The sequence below is a fragment of the Enhydra lutris genome, unplaced genomic scaffold (genome assembly GCF_002288905.1).
Source record: "Enhydra lutris kenyoni isolate GAN:26980312 unplaced genomic scaffold, ASM228890v2 scaffoldscaffold43, whole genome shotgun sequence".
In the NCBI taxonomy this organism is placed as follows: domain Eukaryota; kingdom Metazoa; phylum Chordata; class Mammalia; order Carnivora; family Mustelidae; genus Enhydra; species Enhydra lutris.
Genome location: NW_019154127.1, coordinates 9,839,673 through 9,855,441, shown reverse-complemented (window position 1 = coordinate 9,855,441; position 15,769 = coordinate 9,839,673). Strand labels below are relative to the sequence as shown.

The following is a 15,769-nucleotide window of genomic DNA, read 5'->3' as shown; positions in this document are numbered from 1 at the left end:
ACCAGTAGTTGTGCAGCTCTGGATCCTTTCTGGCTTGTTACTCGTTTGGGGACTAAGATTTCTATTCTGAATAGAGCCTTAACTGTATTAAGAATTGTTTCCTACACTGCAGGATTCTGCAGCTGAACCTAGAATCGCATGAAGTGCAGGGCTTTTATTTGACTCTGTAAGCTCGTTTGGTTTGTGTTGAGTTTCATGAATTTGGTTTCAAGACCTAGCTAAGATGAATAGGTTTTATTTCTGTTGGTCTTTTGGAATATGGCAGACTTCTTGATGAAGTGATAAACTAAGTCTGGCTAGAAGATATGAATACTGAAAACTCTGATCTTTGTTCATGTGGCTGAAATTGTTACTTGACTGGCACATCACTAGTTCGTATCTTCTGTAGTCTGTAGCGTGTTTAAAACTCCTACATTTTGAAATGTCCTGCCTCTTCTGCTTTAATACATCTTGTGAAATAAGAAAAAAAGAGGGTTGACTTTTTAGGGCATATTCATTTCTTCATTAAGTTCCGTGTAGAACCCAGACTTTGATTAGTTTTCACACAGGTTCATTTTAATTAGGTTTTGCTTAGAAAATTCAATTATTTTCATATGTTACGACAGAATAATCTCAAGTTCAATGGTGTCTTTTCAGAAGTCAGCTGATTTATGGATAAAGCCCCTGATTAGTTTGCCTTTTGTATTTTATTCCTTTCAGATGATCTTACTTGCTATTGTGATGGTCAGTCAGAGCTCCCTATTAAGAATATCGGAAATCTTAGATATTCTTATGAAAATTTGTAATTTGGAAAAGCTTTTATAGGCTAGAAATAGGGCTCACTGTTTTGCTAAGTAAGGGAAGAAGAAAATGATATTAGTAGGCTACACAGAAATACTAACTAAGGAGATGTCTTTGTTTAGTATTGGCTGAAACATGAATAGCATTTTCCAGGTAAGCCTCACTTTATGGGATGGCTGGTGGATGACTTATCCTCAGATTTTCAGGTTGGTGGGCAGCGCTGGTAGGATTGTTGTGATTGCGTCTCACGTGATAGAAGGCTTATGGGATGTTTTCCTTGCTTAGAAGCAGTGGCCTAAATAATAAAGTTATAATGAGATCTTATAAGTCTGTAGGGGAATTGATACAATGATTTAATGGTGTCATTAAGGCCTTAGTCTGTATCTTTTTGATTGGGCACATTGACGTTTTGGTTTTTTTCTCCTCAAACTTTTACGGTTGCTGTCATATCCTAGAAATGATGGGAGGAAAGGGTTCTTTTATTAGGAGAAGAGACTTTCTGGGGCAGGGGTTGCTATCCTAGAAATGCTGGGAGGGAAGGGTTTTTTTTTATTAGGGAGGAGAATTTTTCAGGAACATTCCCTTGCCCCAGAAAGTTTCTTCTCCGTTTCTTTGGGCAGGAATACATCACATGGCCTCCTGGTTACAAAAGAGCATCCTTTCCAAGTTGGGGAGATAGTGGCTATAGGGTGAGCAAAGCTGGTCTCCAGGAAGCTAAAACTAGGTGTCTTTTCTGAATTAAAATCAGTGCTTTTGAGTGAAGGATCTTCGTGCCAACACTAGACCATTTCTCTGCGCATGTCCTTTTGTATCAACTAAGGGTTAAGCTCTTTTCCCCTCTTACATCTATAGCAATATTTATCTTGCCACTGACTAAACTTGCATTTCTTTATAAAGCTTAGAAAAGAGGCCAAGAACTTCCGTGGCATCAGAGGCTGAGGAGAATTACTTATGGAAGGCATCCATTTTTTTATTCTGTATCAAAGACTCTGTTGTCAAGTCTTGTTTCATTGTGGTGCTGTGTGCCCATCATATAGGATTTGTGATGTGATGTGGTAGTTCACTTATGTTTTTCCTTGTAAGGTTTCTAGATGTAGTTTAATGGAGGGAAAGCTAAAGGCTAGATTATGTACATATTAAAGATACTAAACATTCATTCTAGACCTGATTATGGTATCCCAAACTTAACAGAAAAAGCTACTTCTCCCATAACTTTCCAATTCGACCTGTTATCTAGACTCTGCTTCCATGTTATAGCTGCTGCCCTGGGCTTAAAGAGGCTCGTGCTCACAGTTTTATTTGGTGATCGTGACAGTAACACAGTGGTCCTAGGTTATGGCTTATGAACTCTTTGAGACTGACTGGCTACAAAAATAAGATGATACTGACTGTGGCTACGAGAAATACTTGATGTTGGAAGGAACTTAGTTTTGAGAAGGTTGTAAAACTGCCTTACTCATTGAAGTCGCTGGTAGAGACTATTACCAGCCTGTGGAGGACTTGAAAATACTGATGGAACATTATTTATCGTTGGTCATTATGATACTAAGTTTTAATAATAATCAAGAACCATTTTCTTTTTTAAAAACACAATTTGAGAGTGAGAATGCATGTGCACACAAGCAGGGGGAGGGGCAGAGGGAGAGGGGAAAAAAAATCTAAAGCAGACTTCATGCTGAGTGTGGAGCCTAGCGTGGGGCTGGATCTCACCAGGCTGAGATCCTGACCTGAGCAGAAGTCAGGAGTCAGTTAATGCTTAACTGACTGAGATGCCCAGGTGCCCCTTGTTTTTGTGTTTTGAGATTTTCTCTTTAAGCAGTCTCTACGCCCAGTGTGAGGCTAACACTCACAACCGTTTTCTGTTCATTTTTGTTGTTTGTATTAGGACTAGAACCACCATACTTTCCAGAAATACCTTGTTTTATACAAAAATAGGTTAACAAACCTCCTCCCCCTCCATCTTTGATTATACTGGAATCCTCAGAAATGCAGCGAATCTAATTTTCTTTATGGGATTACAGCTGTTGCATGAAATCCATGTTCCTACAACGCCCGGACTTGGTCTAAGTACACATGCCTATGTCGAAGGCTCCTATTACTTTAATGAACTGTTTTATTGCTGCTTCAACTCAGGCAGCGAGTATAATCTAGAAAGTTCCCCTTCTTGATCATTTAAGAGCTAAAATAAGACCATGTCTAGCACTTGGAAGCACTCTGTTTAAAATTTTGTACCTTTTCTGTTAGAGAATTTGTTTTAGCCTTGTCTCTTATAGCTTGTCTTCAAGTGTAAATCTCCACTCAGGACACCGGCTTGGTTGTGTAACCCCAAAACTCAAAGCCAAGTATATCTTACCTATCCCACCTGGATAGTAGAAATCTTACAACTATTAGAGTGATTTTCTGCCTTACAGAAGCCGTGTTGCCATTGCCCAAAGTCCTTTGGTCTTTCTTAAGCTTTTTAGATAGGTTATTTAGGTGGATCAGTGCAAGTTACTTCAGTGGGGGTTTTGTTTTCAGATTTGCATCACTGACAAATTCTCAGATCTGTAATTTTCTTGGCCCTGTTGTAATTGCCTTCTAGTTCCTCCTGTCTCTTCCCTCCTGTGATGAGCTCATTATCCACAAGTTTTTGAGCTTTCACATGCGATACTTTGAAGCACAGAGTGCTAATTAGTATTAGGGAACACTTTGATGTCTATCTGAGTTTTGATAGGCCTTTTGGAGTTGTGCTGTGGGTTAATCTGTCAGTGTAGAAAATAAAAGTTAGGTTGAAAAGTTGAAGATATTTAGCCTCTTCTGTCACAAGGGCTTACGAACAAAAATTTTAAATATTCTATTTACTTGAGAGAAAGAGAGTGGGGGAAGTGGGAGGGTGAGAGAGAGAGGGAGAGAATCTCAAGCAGACTCCATGTTGAGCATAGAGTCCTGTGTGGGGCTCGATCTCACAACCCTAAGATCATGAACTGAGCTGAAATCAAGAGTCGGACATTCAACTGACTGAGCCACCCGGGTACCCCACAACAACTTTATATCGAATCCAGGCTTATTTTATATTTGAATTAATGTATAAGAATCAAAAGTGAGATCTTGAACTATGTTTCAAATTTTCTCTGGAGCAGGGTTTCTCAGAGAGCTTGAAAAAGTGTATGGGGCACTGTTGGTGTCAGAGTGGCATGGGGAATACTGTTGGCAATGATGGAAGGGAGCCGGGGCGCAGTGGGCCTTGCCTCTACAGACAGTCCTGTACAGTGATGATTTTTGTCTTTCCTCAAATGTTGGTAATGTCACCATTGAGAGACCTCATCTCCTGATTGAGAAACCTTAACACAGCATTAAAATTTGTGATACACATTCAAATCAGGTAACATTAGGCATCTTTAGAAGTTAAACTTACACAGTACCTTCTGTGTTTTTAATTTTTTTTTTTTTAAATATACATGACCTAAAGTAAACTGCGTGCATATTTATAAAGGTTCAGGGTGATGAATTTGCATGTGTGTTAATACTGATGAACCCATCATAATGAAGATAGTGAACATTTCTGTCACACCCCAGAATGTCTTCTTCCCCTCTGTAATCCCTCCTGCTTTTCTTTTCTCCCCGTTCCCAGGGAGATCTGCTTTCTGTCATGATACATTAATGTGCATTTTCTAGAGTTTTATGTTAAATAAAATCATATAGGGTGTGCTTTTTTTCTGGGTCTTTCAGCGTAATTATTTTGAGACTTCATCCATCTCTTTGTGTGTTATTAATGGTTCATTTAAAAATTTCTTAAAATTTAAATTCAGTATAATTAACCTGTAGTGTATCATTCGTTTCAGAGGTAGAGTTCAGTGATTCATCAACTGCATACAACATCCAGTGCTCATTCCGTCACATGCCCTCCTTAATGCTTATCACCTAGTTACCCGCTCCACCCACCCACTACCCCTCCAGCAACCCTGTTTATTTCCTAGAGTTTAGCATCTCTTCTGGTTTGCCTCTCTCTCTGTTTCGGTCTTAATTTTATTTTTCCTTTTCTTCCCCTATGTTCATCTGTTTTGTTTCTTAAATTTTACATATGAGTGAAATCAAATGGTATTTGTCTTTCTCGGACTTATTTCACTTGGCGTAATACCCTATAGTTCCATCCATGTCGGTGCAAATGGCAAGATTTTGTTATTTTTGATGGCTGAGTAGTATTCCTCATGGTGTCTTTTCAGAAGTCAGCTGATTTATGGATAAAGCCCCTGATTAGTTTGCCTTTTGTATTTTATTCCTTTCAGATGATCTTACTTGCTATTGTGATGGTCAGTCAGAGCTCCCTATTAAGAATATCGGAAATCTTAGATATTCTTATGAAAATTTGTAATTTGGAAAAGCTTTTATAGGCTAGAAATAGGGCTCACTGTTTTGCTAAGTAAGGGAAGAAGAAAATGATATTAGTAGGCTACACAGAAATACTAACTAAGGAGATGTCTTTGTTTAGTATTGGCTGAAACATGAATAGCATTTTCCAGGTAAGCCTCACTTTATGGGATGGCTGGTGGATGACTTATCCTCAGATTTTCAGGTTGGTGGGCAGCGCTGGTAGGATTGTTGTGATTGCGTCTCACGTGATAGAAGGCTTATGGGATGTTTTCCTTGCTTAGAAGCAGTGGCCTAAATAATAAAGTTATAATGAGATCTTATAAGTCTGTAGGGGAATTGATACAATGATTTAATGGTGTCATTAAGGCCTTAGTCTGTATCTTTTTGATTGGGCACATTGACGTTTTGGTTTTTTTCTCCTCAAACTTTTACGGTTGCTGTCATATCCTAGAAATGATGGGAGGAAAGGGTTCTTTTATTAGGAGAAGAGACTTTCTGGGGCAGGGGTTGCTATCCTAGAAATGCTGGGAGGGAAGGGTTTTTTTTTATTAGGGAGGAGAATTTTTCAGGAACATTCCCTTGCCCCAGAAAGTTTCTTCTCCGTTTCTTTGGGCAGGAATACATCACATGGCCTCCTGGTTACAAAAGAGCATCCTTTCCAAGTTGGGGAGATAGTGGCTATAGGGTGAGCAAAGCTGGTCTCCAGGAAGCTAAAACTAGGTGTCTTTTCTGAATTAAAATCAGTGCTTTTGAGTGAAGGATCTTCGTGCCAACACTAGACCATTTCTCTGCGCATGTCCTTTTGTATCAACTAAGGGTTAAGCTCTTTTCCCCTCTTACATCTATAGCAATATTTATCTTGCCACTGACTAAACTTGCATTTCTTTATAAAGCTTAGAAAAGAGGCCAAGAACTTCCGTGGCATCAGAGGCTGAGGAGAATTACTTATGGAAGGCATCCATTTTTTTATTCTGTATCAAAGACTCTGTTGTCAAGTCTTGTTTCATTGTGGTGCTGTGTGCCCATCATATAGGATTTGTGATGTGATGTGGTAGTTCACTTATGTTTTTCCTTGTAAGGTTTCTAGATGTAGTTTAATGGAGGGAAAGCTAAAGGCTAGATTATGTACATATTAAAGATACTAAACATTCATTCTAGACCTGATTATGGTATCCCAAACTTAACAGAAAAAGCTACTTCTCCCATAACTTTCCAATTCGACCTGTTATCTAGACTCTGCTTCCATGTTATAGCTGCTGCCCTGGGCTTAAAGAGGCTCGTGCTCACAGTTTTATTTGGTGATCGTGACAGTAACACAGTGGTCCTAGGTTATGGCTTATGAACTCTTTGAGACTGACTGGCTACAAAAATAAGATGATACTGACTGTGGCTACGAGAAATACTTGATGTTGGAAGGAACTTAGTTTTGAGAAGGTTGTAAAACTGCCTTACTCATTGAAGTCGCTGGTAGAGACTATTACCAGCCTGTGGAGGACTTGAAAATACTGATGGAACATTATTTATCGTTGGTCATTATGATACTAAGTTTTAATAATAATCAAGAACCATTTTCTTTTTTAAAAACACAATTTGAGAGTGAGAATGCATGTGCACACAAGCAGGGGGGAGGGGCAGAGGGAGAGGGGAAAAAAAATCTAAAGCAGACTTCATGCTGAGTGTGGAGCCTAGCGTGGGGCTGGATCTCACCAGGCTGAGATCCTGACCTGAGCAGAAGTCAGGAGTCAGTTAATGCTTAACTGACTGAGATGCCCAGGTGCCCCTTGTTTTTGTGTTTTGAGATTTTCTCTTTAAGCAGTCTCTACGCCCAGTGTGAGGCTAACACTCACAACCGTTTTCTGTTCATTTTTGTTGTTTGTATTAGGACTAGAACCACCATACTTTCCAGAAATACCTTGTTTTATACAAAAATAGGTTAACAAACCTCCTCCCCCTCCATCTTTGATTATACTGGAATCCTCAGAAATGCAGCGAATCTAATTTTCTTTATGGGATTACAGCTGTTGCATGAAATCCATGTTCCTACAACGCCCGGACTTGGTCTAAGTACACATGCCTATGTCGAAGGCTCCTATTACTTTAATGAACTGTTTTATTGCTGCTTCAACTCAGGCAGCGAGTATAATCTAGAAAGTTCCCCTTCTTGATCATTTAAGAGCTAAAATAAGACCATGTCTAGCACTTGGAAGCACTCTGTTTAAAATTTTGTACCTTTTCTGTTAGAGAATTTGTTTTAGCCTTGTCTCTTATAGCTTGTCTTCAAGTGTAAATCTCCACTCAGGACACCGGCTTGGTTGTGTAACCCCAAAACTCAAAGCCAAGTATATCTTACCTATCCCACCTGGATAGTAGAAATCTTACAACTATTAGAGTGATTTTCTGCCTTACAGAAGCCGTGTTGCCATTGCCCAAAGTCCTTTGGTCTTTCTTAAGCTTTTTAGATAGGTTATTTAGGTGGATCAGTGCAAGTTACTTCAGTGGGGGTTTTGTTTTCAGATTTGCATCACTGACAAATTCTCAGATCTGTAATTTTCTTGGCCCTGTTGTAATTGCCTTCTAGTTCCTCCTGTCTCTTCCCTCCTGTGATGAGCTCATTATCCACAAGTTTTTGAGCTTTCACATGCGATACTTTGAAGCACAGAGTGCTAATTAGTATTAGGGAACACTTTGATGTCTATCTGAGTTTTGATAGGCCTTTTGGAGTTGTGCTGTGGGTTAATCTGTCAGTGTAGAAAATAAAAGTTAGGTTGAAAAGTTGAAGATATTTAGCCTCTTCTGTCACAAGGGCTTACGAACAAAAATTTTAAATATTCTATTTACTTGAGAGAAAGAGAGTGGGGGAAGTGGGAGGGTGAGAGAGAGAGGGAGAGAATCTCAAGCAGACTCCATGTTGAGCATAGAGTCCTGTGTGGGGCTCGATCTCACAACCCTAAGATCATGAACTGAGCTGAAATCAAGAGTCGGACATTCAACTGACTGAGCCACCCGGGTACCCCACAACAACTTTATATCGAATCCAGGCTTATTTTATATTTGAATTAATGTATAAGAATCAAAAGTGAGATCTTGAACTATGTTTCAAATTTTCTCTGGAGCAGGGTTTCTCAGAGAGCTTGAAAAAGTGTATGGGGCACTGTTGGTGTCAGAGTGGCATGGGGAATACTGTTGGCAATGATGGAAGGGAGCCGGGGCGCAGTGGGCCTTGCCTCTACAGACAGTCCTGTACAGTGATGATTTTTGTCTTTCCTCAAATGTTGGTAATGTCACCATTGAGAGACCTCATCTCCTGATTGAGAAACCTTAACACAGCATTAAAATTTGTGATACACATTCAAATCAGGTAACATTAGGCATCTTTAGAAGTTAAACTTACACAGTACCTTCTGTGTTTTTAATTTTTTTTTTTTTAAATATACATGACCTAAAGTAAACTGCGTGCATATTTATAAAGGTTCAGGGTGATGAATTTGCATGTGTGTTAATACTGATGAACCCATCATAATGAAGATAGTGAACATTTCTGTCACACCCCAGAATGTCTTCTTCCCCTCTGTAATCCCTCCTGCTTTTCTTTTCTCCCCGTTCCCAGGGAGATCTGCTTTCTGTCATGATACATTAATGTGCATTTTCTAGAGTTTTATGTTAAATAAAATCATATAGGGTGTGCTTTTTTTCTGGGTCTTTCAGCGTAATTATTTTGAGACTTCATCCATCTCTTTGTGTGTTATTAATGGTTCATTTAAAAATTTCTTAAAATTTAAATTCAGTATAATTAACCTGTAGTGTATCATTCGTTTCAGAGGTAGAGTTCAGTGATTCATCAACTGCATACAACATCCAGTGCTCATTCCGTCACATGCCCTCCTTAATGCTTATCACCTAGTTACCCGCTCCACCCACCCACTACCCCTCCAGCAACCCTGTTTATTTCCTAGAGTTTAGCATCTCTTCTGGTTTGCCTCTCTCTCTGTTTCGGTCTTAATTTTATTTTTCCTTTTCTTCCCCTATGTTCATCTGTTTTGTTTCTTAAATTTTACATATGAGTGAAATCAAATGGTATTTGTCTTTCTCGGACTTATTTCACTTGGCGTAATACCCTATAGTTCCATCCATGTCGGTGCAAATGGCAAGATTTTGTTATTTTTGATGGCTGAGTAGTATTCCTCTGTGTGTGTGTGTGTGTGTGTGTGTGTGTGTGTGTGTGTGTGTGTGTGTGAGAGAGAGAGAGAGAGAGAGAGAGAGAGAGACATTTCTGTTCAAATCTTTGCCTGTTTTTAAAAATTAAGTTTTTTTTAATAATTGAGTTTTGAGAGTTTTTTATATTCTAGATACAAGTACTTTAGCAGAGATAAGCTTTGTAGACACTTTCTTTCAGTCTGTGGGTTCTCTTTTCATGCTTTGAATAGCGCCTTTTGAAAAACCAGAAGCTGTTAGTTTTGATGAAGTCTATCTGTTGGTTGTTGTGTGGATTGTATTTTTGTTGTCGTCAGAGATCTTTGTCTAACACCAGGTCTTAAAGATTTCTCTAGTGATTTCTGTGATTAGTTTTGCAGTTTTAGATTGTGCATGTAGATACGTGATCTGTCTTGAGATAATTTTTGTTTATGGTGTGAGGTATGGATCAAAGCTAATTTAAAAAAATTTTTTTTTGACAAATGGATATCCAGTTGTTCTAGCTGTTTGTTGAAAAGATTATCTTTTGTCCTTTGTGCTTTTGTTAAAAATCAGTTGTCCTTACATAATGATTCCTTAGCGTTAGTATTATTTTCATGCATCAATTTTGTTTTTTAAAAACTGCTTTGGCTGTTGTAGGCCACTTGCATTTGATTATGAATTTTGGAGTAAAGTTGTCAATTTCTGTAAAAAAGCCTGCTTGGATTTTGATTGGGATGGCTTTCAACCTATAGATCGTTTGATGTTTGTTTGTTTGTTTATTTATTTAAAAAAGTTTTATTTATTTATTTGACAGAGAGATCACAAGTAGGCAGAGAGGCAAGCAAAGAGAGAGGGGGAAGCGGGCTCCCTGCTGAGCAGAGAACCCGATGGGGGACCTGAGATCCTAGGACCCTGGGATCATGACCTGAGCCGAAGGCAGAGGCTTAACCCACTGAGCCACCCAGGCGCCCCCATGTTTATTATTTTTGAAGATTTTATTTATGTATTTGGCAGACAGAGAGGAAACACAGGGGCGGTAGTGGGGAGGCTTCCTGCTGAGCAGAGAGCCTGATGTGGGGCTCAATTCCAGCACCCCAGGATCATGACCTGAGCCGAAGGCAGATGCCCAGTGACTGTACCACCCAGGTGTCTCAGCTGGCTGTTCATTTAGATTTTCTGTAATTTCTTTCATCAATGATTTGTAGTTTTCAGTGTACATGTTTTTCTCATGTTTTGTCAGACTTATCCCTAAATGTTTAATATTTATTGAATAATACTGTAAATAATGTTTTTACAACTTGTTCTCCAACTTAGGTTTTGTCCAATAAGCATGTGGCTCCTGATCATCTGTTGCAAATCTGCCAACGCATTGGTCCCATGTTGGATAAAGAAATTCCACCCAGTATTTCAAGAGTCACTTCTTTACTTGGTGCAGGAAGGCAGTCTTTGCTACGTACAGCAAAAGGTACCTTAATTTGAAGAAGTGTTCTGCCTTGTAGCTTAATAATAATTATAATTGTGAAGTAATGTAAGCATTGTGGAAGAAAGGCGATATGTAACTATAAACCATGCTGTGGACTATAAAATTCTCTGCATTTAGCATAGACATTGAATTTTACTACATAAGTGTTTAATGGGTCCTTCTGCATTTAAAAAAAAATGATTAAGGTTTAGATGTTAAGTGAAAAAGCTTGAATTTATTCTGAGATGTGTTTGAGGTTTTATCGATGTGAGTTCTTAATTTTCCATTTTGTAGCTCACTTATAACTTCATTGAATGTAATTGTATGTGTCTAATAAACTCTTTAAATGCTAGAAGTATTTTATTTGGTATTTAGATTCTGAAAGCCCTTTGTAATAAGGGGAAGTGATTTTCTAAATTGGTAGCAGTTTGAAACAAGCACCAAAAATGTACAATTGCATGGTTCCTTTTCTTCGATTTTAATTTTTTTGCAAAGTTATGTGGTAGCAAAATGTTTGGAATTGCTGTTCTTTTTCTGTTAGCTTGGTATAAATCACTTAGATTAAGTATATGTATGTGATATGATCTATGTATACGACGTGGCTTAACTGCTAATGGGCAAGAATGTTGGCTCTTCTGATCCTGAGTATACCCGTGATTTTCTTTAAGATCCATTGCTGATACGGTGCTGCCTCCTAGGTGCGCCAGCAGCATATAAAGCTTGACTGAGAAAGAACAACCCTCCTTCTTGGTTCCATGCCAGACTGGTTTGTCAGCTTTAGTTACTTCTTAGTGCTCTGTGGCCCTGCCACACTGTGGCTTGGGTCAGGAAACTGTTCTTATTCTCCCTTCTCTGTGTCCCTATTCACCTTGTAATTATTCTATTTTAGGTTGTTATGTAGTAGTTGCCTGAGTGGCCTGTTTTCCTCTGTTTTCTTTACTTGTGTCAAGCTCCGTGTCGTTTTGTGATGAGCACTGCTTTAGAACTGGCAGACCTTAGAAGAGACTTGAGCCAGCTGCCCTAGGGTAGGGCCCATATTTCTCTGTTTTGTACCGGTGTCAAGAGAGGATGCCTTGTAACTGCTTTTTGGTCACGATAGTGGTAATGAATCCGTTCATGTAAACAGTAATGTGCGTGTTAGGTTGGGGCACCCGAGGCTCAGTAGAGGTTTATATGATGCCTTCCTTCCCTTCCTCTTTCATTTGTGAAGAAGCTAATTCCTGGCACAGCATAACCTGTGTTCCGCTGCGATCTCCTCTAGAGGGGGCAGATGTTTCTTCTCAGTGTATTTGTTGATAGTTCAAAGAGGGACGGGACTCGAGAATTAGTGTTCACACTCACAGATCCTGTGTATGTGCTCTTGGGTAAAGGCTTATCCATGATCCTAAAACAAGAGGAAAGCCATTTAATTTTGTCAATATTTCCTAAGGAGATTAAAGTCATGGTAATATTGGCGAAAATTAATTTTAAAACTCCATTAACATTTTAAGGATTTTCATATAAGTCAAATAAAATTTTTCTTACAAAAATTTCCATTTTGGGAAAGCTGGATCCTTTGTGATTAAGATCTCTTACCATTCATATTGTGTGGTGTAATTCTGCATTGATGAATAAAAACTTACTCGGCATTGACTAGGACTTGAGAGTCAAAAGATTTGGTTTTATGGTCCGTCTGGACTTGGTCATTGGCAGTGGGTCTCTTGAAAGGTCCCAGAACCTTTGAGCCTCAGTTACCTCACTTGTGCGTTGGCGATCACACCTACCTCACAGGGTTGTTGTGAGGATTCAATGAGATGATGTACGTGGAAAGCACTTTGTACATTGTAAAGTGCTATACTCATGTTAGCTGTTGTTGTATCTGAGATGTCTTATTTTTTTTTTTCCCCTTCAGAAATAGTCTAATAAACCTCTAGGGCTTTTCTGTTAAAGTTGATTAGTTGGTAAAACTTTGAATAAACAGTTTGTTACAATATACGTAAGTATTCTATAAAATCTTTCTTGGGGTTAACTTTCAAGATTTTATGTGTATCTAAAATTCGTTTTAAAGACTGCAGGCACACAGTTTGGAAGGGCTCTGCCTTTGCTGCTCTTCACAGAGGAAGACCTCCAGAAATGCCAGTGAATTATGGTTCCCCACCCAGTCTTGGTGAGTGAGTGTGCTTGGCAGATGCCCGAAACCCTGCTTTTAATTTCTTGACCAACTTTGTAATGGCTGTATTAAAATTTAAAGGGAAATACTGGTAGTGTTGTTTCAGTAGTAATAAGTACCAATTTTCAGACTTACTATTTTTTAAAGTTATTACTAAATGTAATAAAAATTAATGAGAGATAATCTTATGGTAACGAGAGGCTCATAATGGTGGTTATAGTAGAACAGAGTTGGGGAGAAACTAGTGTCCTTAGCATATCATGAACGTAGATTCTGTGACCCTCTAGAAATTGTTTTGGAGTTTTTCTTCATTTTTTACATATTGGCTCTTCCCTTAACCATTTTCATTGTTTTTATTTCCTAGTGGAGATACATCGAGGAAAACAACTCACAGGGTGTTCCACTTTTAGCACAGCATTTCCAGGAACTATGTATCAGCATATAAAAATGCACAGAAGGATTCTCGGACATCTGTCTGCTGTTTACTGTGTAGCATTTGATAGGACAGGACATAGAATCTTTACCGTGAGTTAATGTTTTAAACTCAATTTGGTATCATCTAGAGCATTGTGTGCATTAGAATCATGTAGGAGATCATATAAAACATGTAGATTCTGTGGTTCCCATTCTCAGGGATTTTGACTCCATTGATCTAGTGTGGGGCCCATGAATTTGCATTTTTATTAAGTATCCCAAGTGATTCAGATGCAGATAGCCAGGCCTTGTGTAGTGTTTGTGAGACATTGACTTAGAGAGTGGTTCATGGGCGTGATCATCAAGGATCTTAAAAATACGCATGCCTAGTACTTCACTTCCAGCCCATTCTAGACCTCCTGCTGAGGGTAGTTTCTAGTATGTTCAGTAACCAAAACAGACCGAAAAAGCTTCCATAAAAATCCAAATCTCTGCAGGTGATTCATATTCATATTGATTACTCATTGATCCAGGGAATTGATTACTTGAACAGTGAAAGATTATTTTATTATTATTGTGAAACTATATGTAAAAATTTATAATCTAATGTTTTCATATTTTAAGGGACGATTACAATGGGTCAGAAGTTTAAGTTCCCTTTTTCAGTTGTGAGAATCAGAGTAGATAATAAAAAAATTTTCTGAGTTAGGTGGATGCTGGCTGGTGCTACGAGTTTGAGACTGTGTTGTTGGGTTATTTAAAATGAGGATGCTAGTCACATTTTTTTTTAGTTGTTTTTGAGATTGCCACTCAGCTTGTGAACTGTAGGTCTGTCCTGATGCGTATCAAATTATTTAGCTTGATGTGAGCTAAACTGACATTTAACCATTGTTAATTGAAATAGGTGAGCAATGAATTTTTAGTTGAACTCATTACTTGGCGGGGAATTTTGGGAAATTAGTGTTTGTAATGTGATCTGATCCACAGAAATGAAAACTTTATAGTATTTTTTTTTTCATGGTATCTTTATATAGATGTTACTTGATTTGAAGAAAAAAAATCCTATTGCTCCGTAAGTGTTCTGACTGTAAGAGTCATAATTTACAGAGTATCATATACTTGGAAAGAGAAGAGTTATACTTAATTTGAATGACCTGGAAATGGTATTTTTAAAAATGCTAGAACATCTTGGTTATTTCTAAGTATTAGCATTTGTGAATAAAGCTGCTGTAAACATGAAAAAAAATGCTAGAAAAGATTTGCTGTTTTAATATTTGTCTTGGGTGTATTTCTTCTCAGGGTTCAGATGATTGTTTGGTGAAGATTTGGTCAACACACAATGGTCGCCTATTATCCACATTAAGAGGTCATTCTGCAGAAATTTCAGATATGGCAGTAAACTATGAGAATACAATGATTGCTGCAGGGAGCTGTGATAAAATAATTAGAGTGTGGTGCTTGAGAACTTGTGCCCCGGTTGCTGTGCTCCAAGGACACACGGGGTCAATCACATCTTTACAGGTAAACTAGCTTTAGTGTGCACATTGTGTATGATCTTTTCCTTTAAAACTCCCTCTTTAGAGATGAGAAATAGTAATTACGTGGTCTGCTTTAGTAATCAAGAGAAAATGTAATTAATCATGCCTCCGTGGATCTTGGAAGGGTGAAGTAATGTTGTCCAGTGCACTTAGGGCTTCACATGAAGCCCTGATAACTTAACTGTTTCCCAGTTAGGCTTGTAGTTGAGCTGGGGGAGTGTCCGTTAGAAGCGGGATAGGTTCATGACTTTTCTACTTTAAAACCTGTGGATTTTTCTAAGTTGATTAAGTTTGCTGAAGTATATTTAAAAAATCTTTTCACTTTATTGTGGAGGATAATTTTACACATACACGAAGTAGAATAGTATTATGAACCCCTAGATGCCCATTAACTCATGGCCAGTTTTTTTTTTTTTTTCTTCCCTCTATCCACCTCACGTTGTATCTAAAGCAAATCCTAGTCTTAGAGCCATTAGTTCATTCAGAACTGAAAATGGTGCTATTCAGTCAGTTTTTTGAAAATTAATGTTTTGTTAGGAAGATACTGATTTGTAAGGCCTTGTAAGACACATTGGTGCCTCCGATTTGATTTTGGATAAAACTGTGGGAGTGGTTCCACTGCACCCAGGCTGTATGTTAAGTTGTCTCTAAATAGATGTGTGGAGTCCTGTGACTAGAGACACTTTTCTCAACTGTTCCGGTCAGTTCTCTTGAAGAATAAAGATAACAGATATATTTTTGAATGAAGACAAACATAATTGAGATAGTGTTATATTTTGAAACTTTAAGCAGGGTTTTTGCTGTTCCTTTTCATTTATTTATTTATTTATTTATTTATTAAAGATTTTATTTATTTATTCGATAGACAGAGATCACAAGTAGGCAGAGAGGCAGGCAGAGAGA

The 15,769-nt window shown here is 38.3% G+C and overlaps 1 protein-coding gene across 3 annotated transcripts in view; it reads left to right on the top strand.

The window, feature by feature from the left end:
- Positions 1–15,769, top strand: part of LOC111155637 (bromodomain and WD repeat domain containing 1) — a 124,235-nt gene that overhangs the window by 14,057 nt on the left and 94,409 nt on the right. For all 3 annotated transcript variants that reach the window (XM_022515908.1, XM_022515910.1, XM_022515909.1), the window contains exons 5-8: positions 10,618–10,768; positions 12,813–12,911; positions 13,279–13,439; positions 14,628–14,849. In XM_022515908.1, coding sequence (XP_022371616.1) covers positions 10,618–10,768; positions 12,813–12,911; positions 13,279–13,439; positions 14,628–14,849 — 633 coding nt within the window. The remainder of the gene's footprint in view (positions 1–10,617; positions 10,769–12,812; positions 12,912–13,278; positions 13,440–14,627; positions 14,850–15,769) is intronic.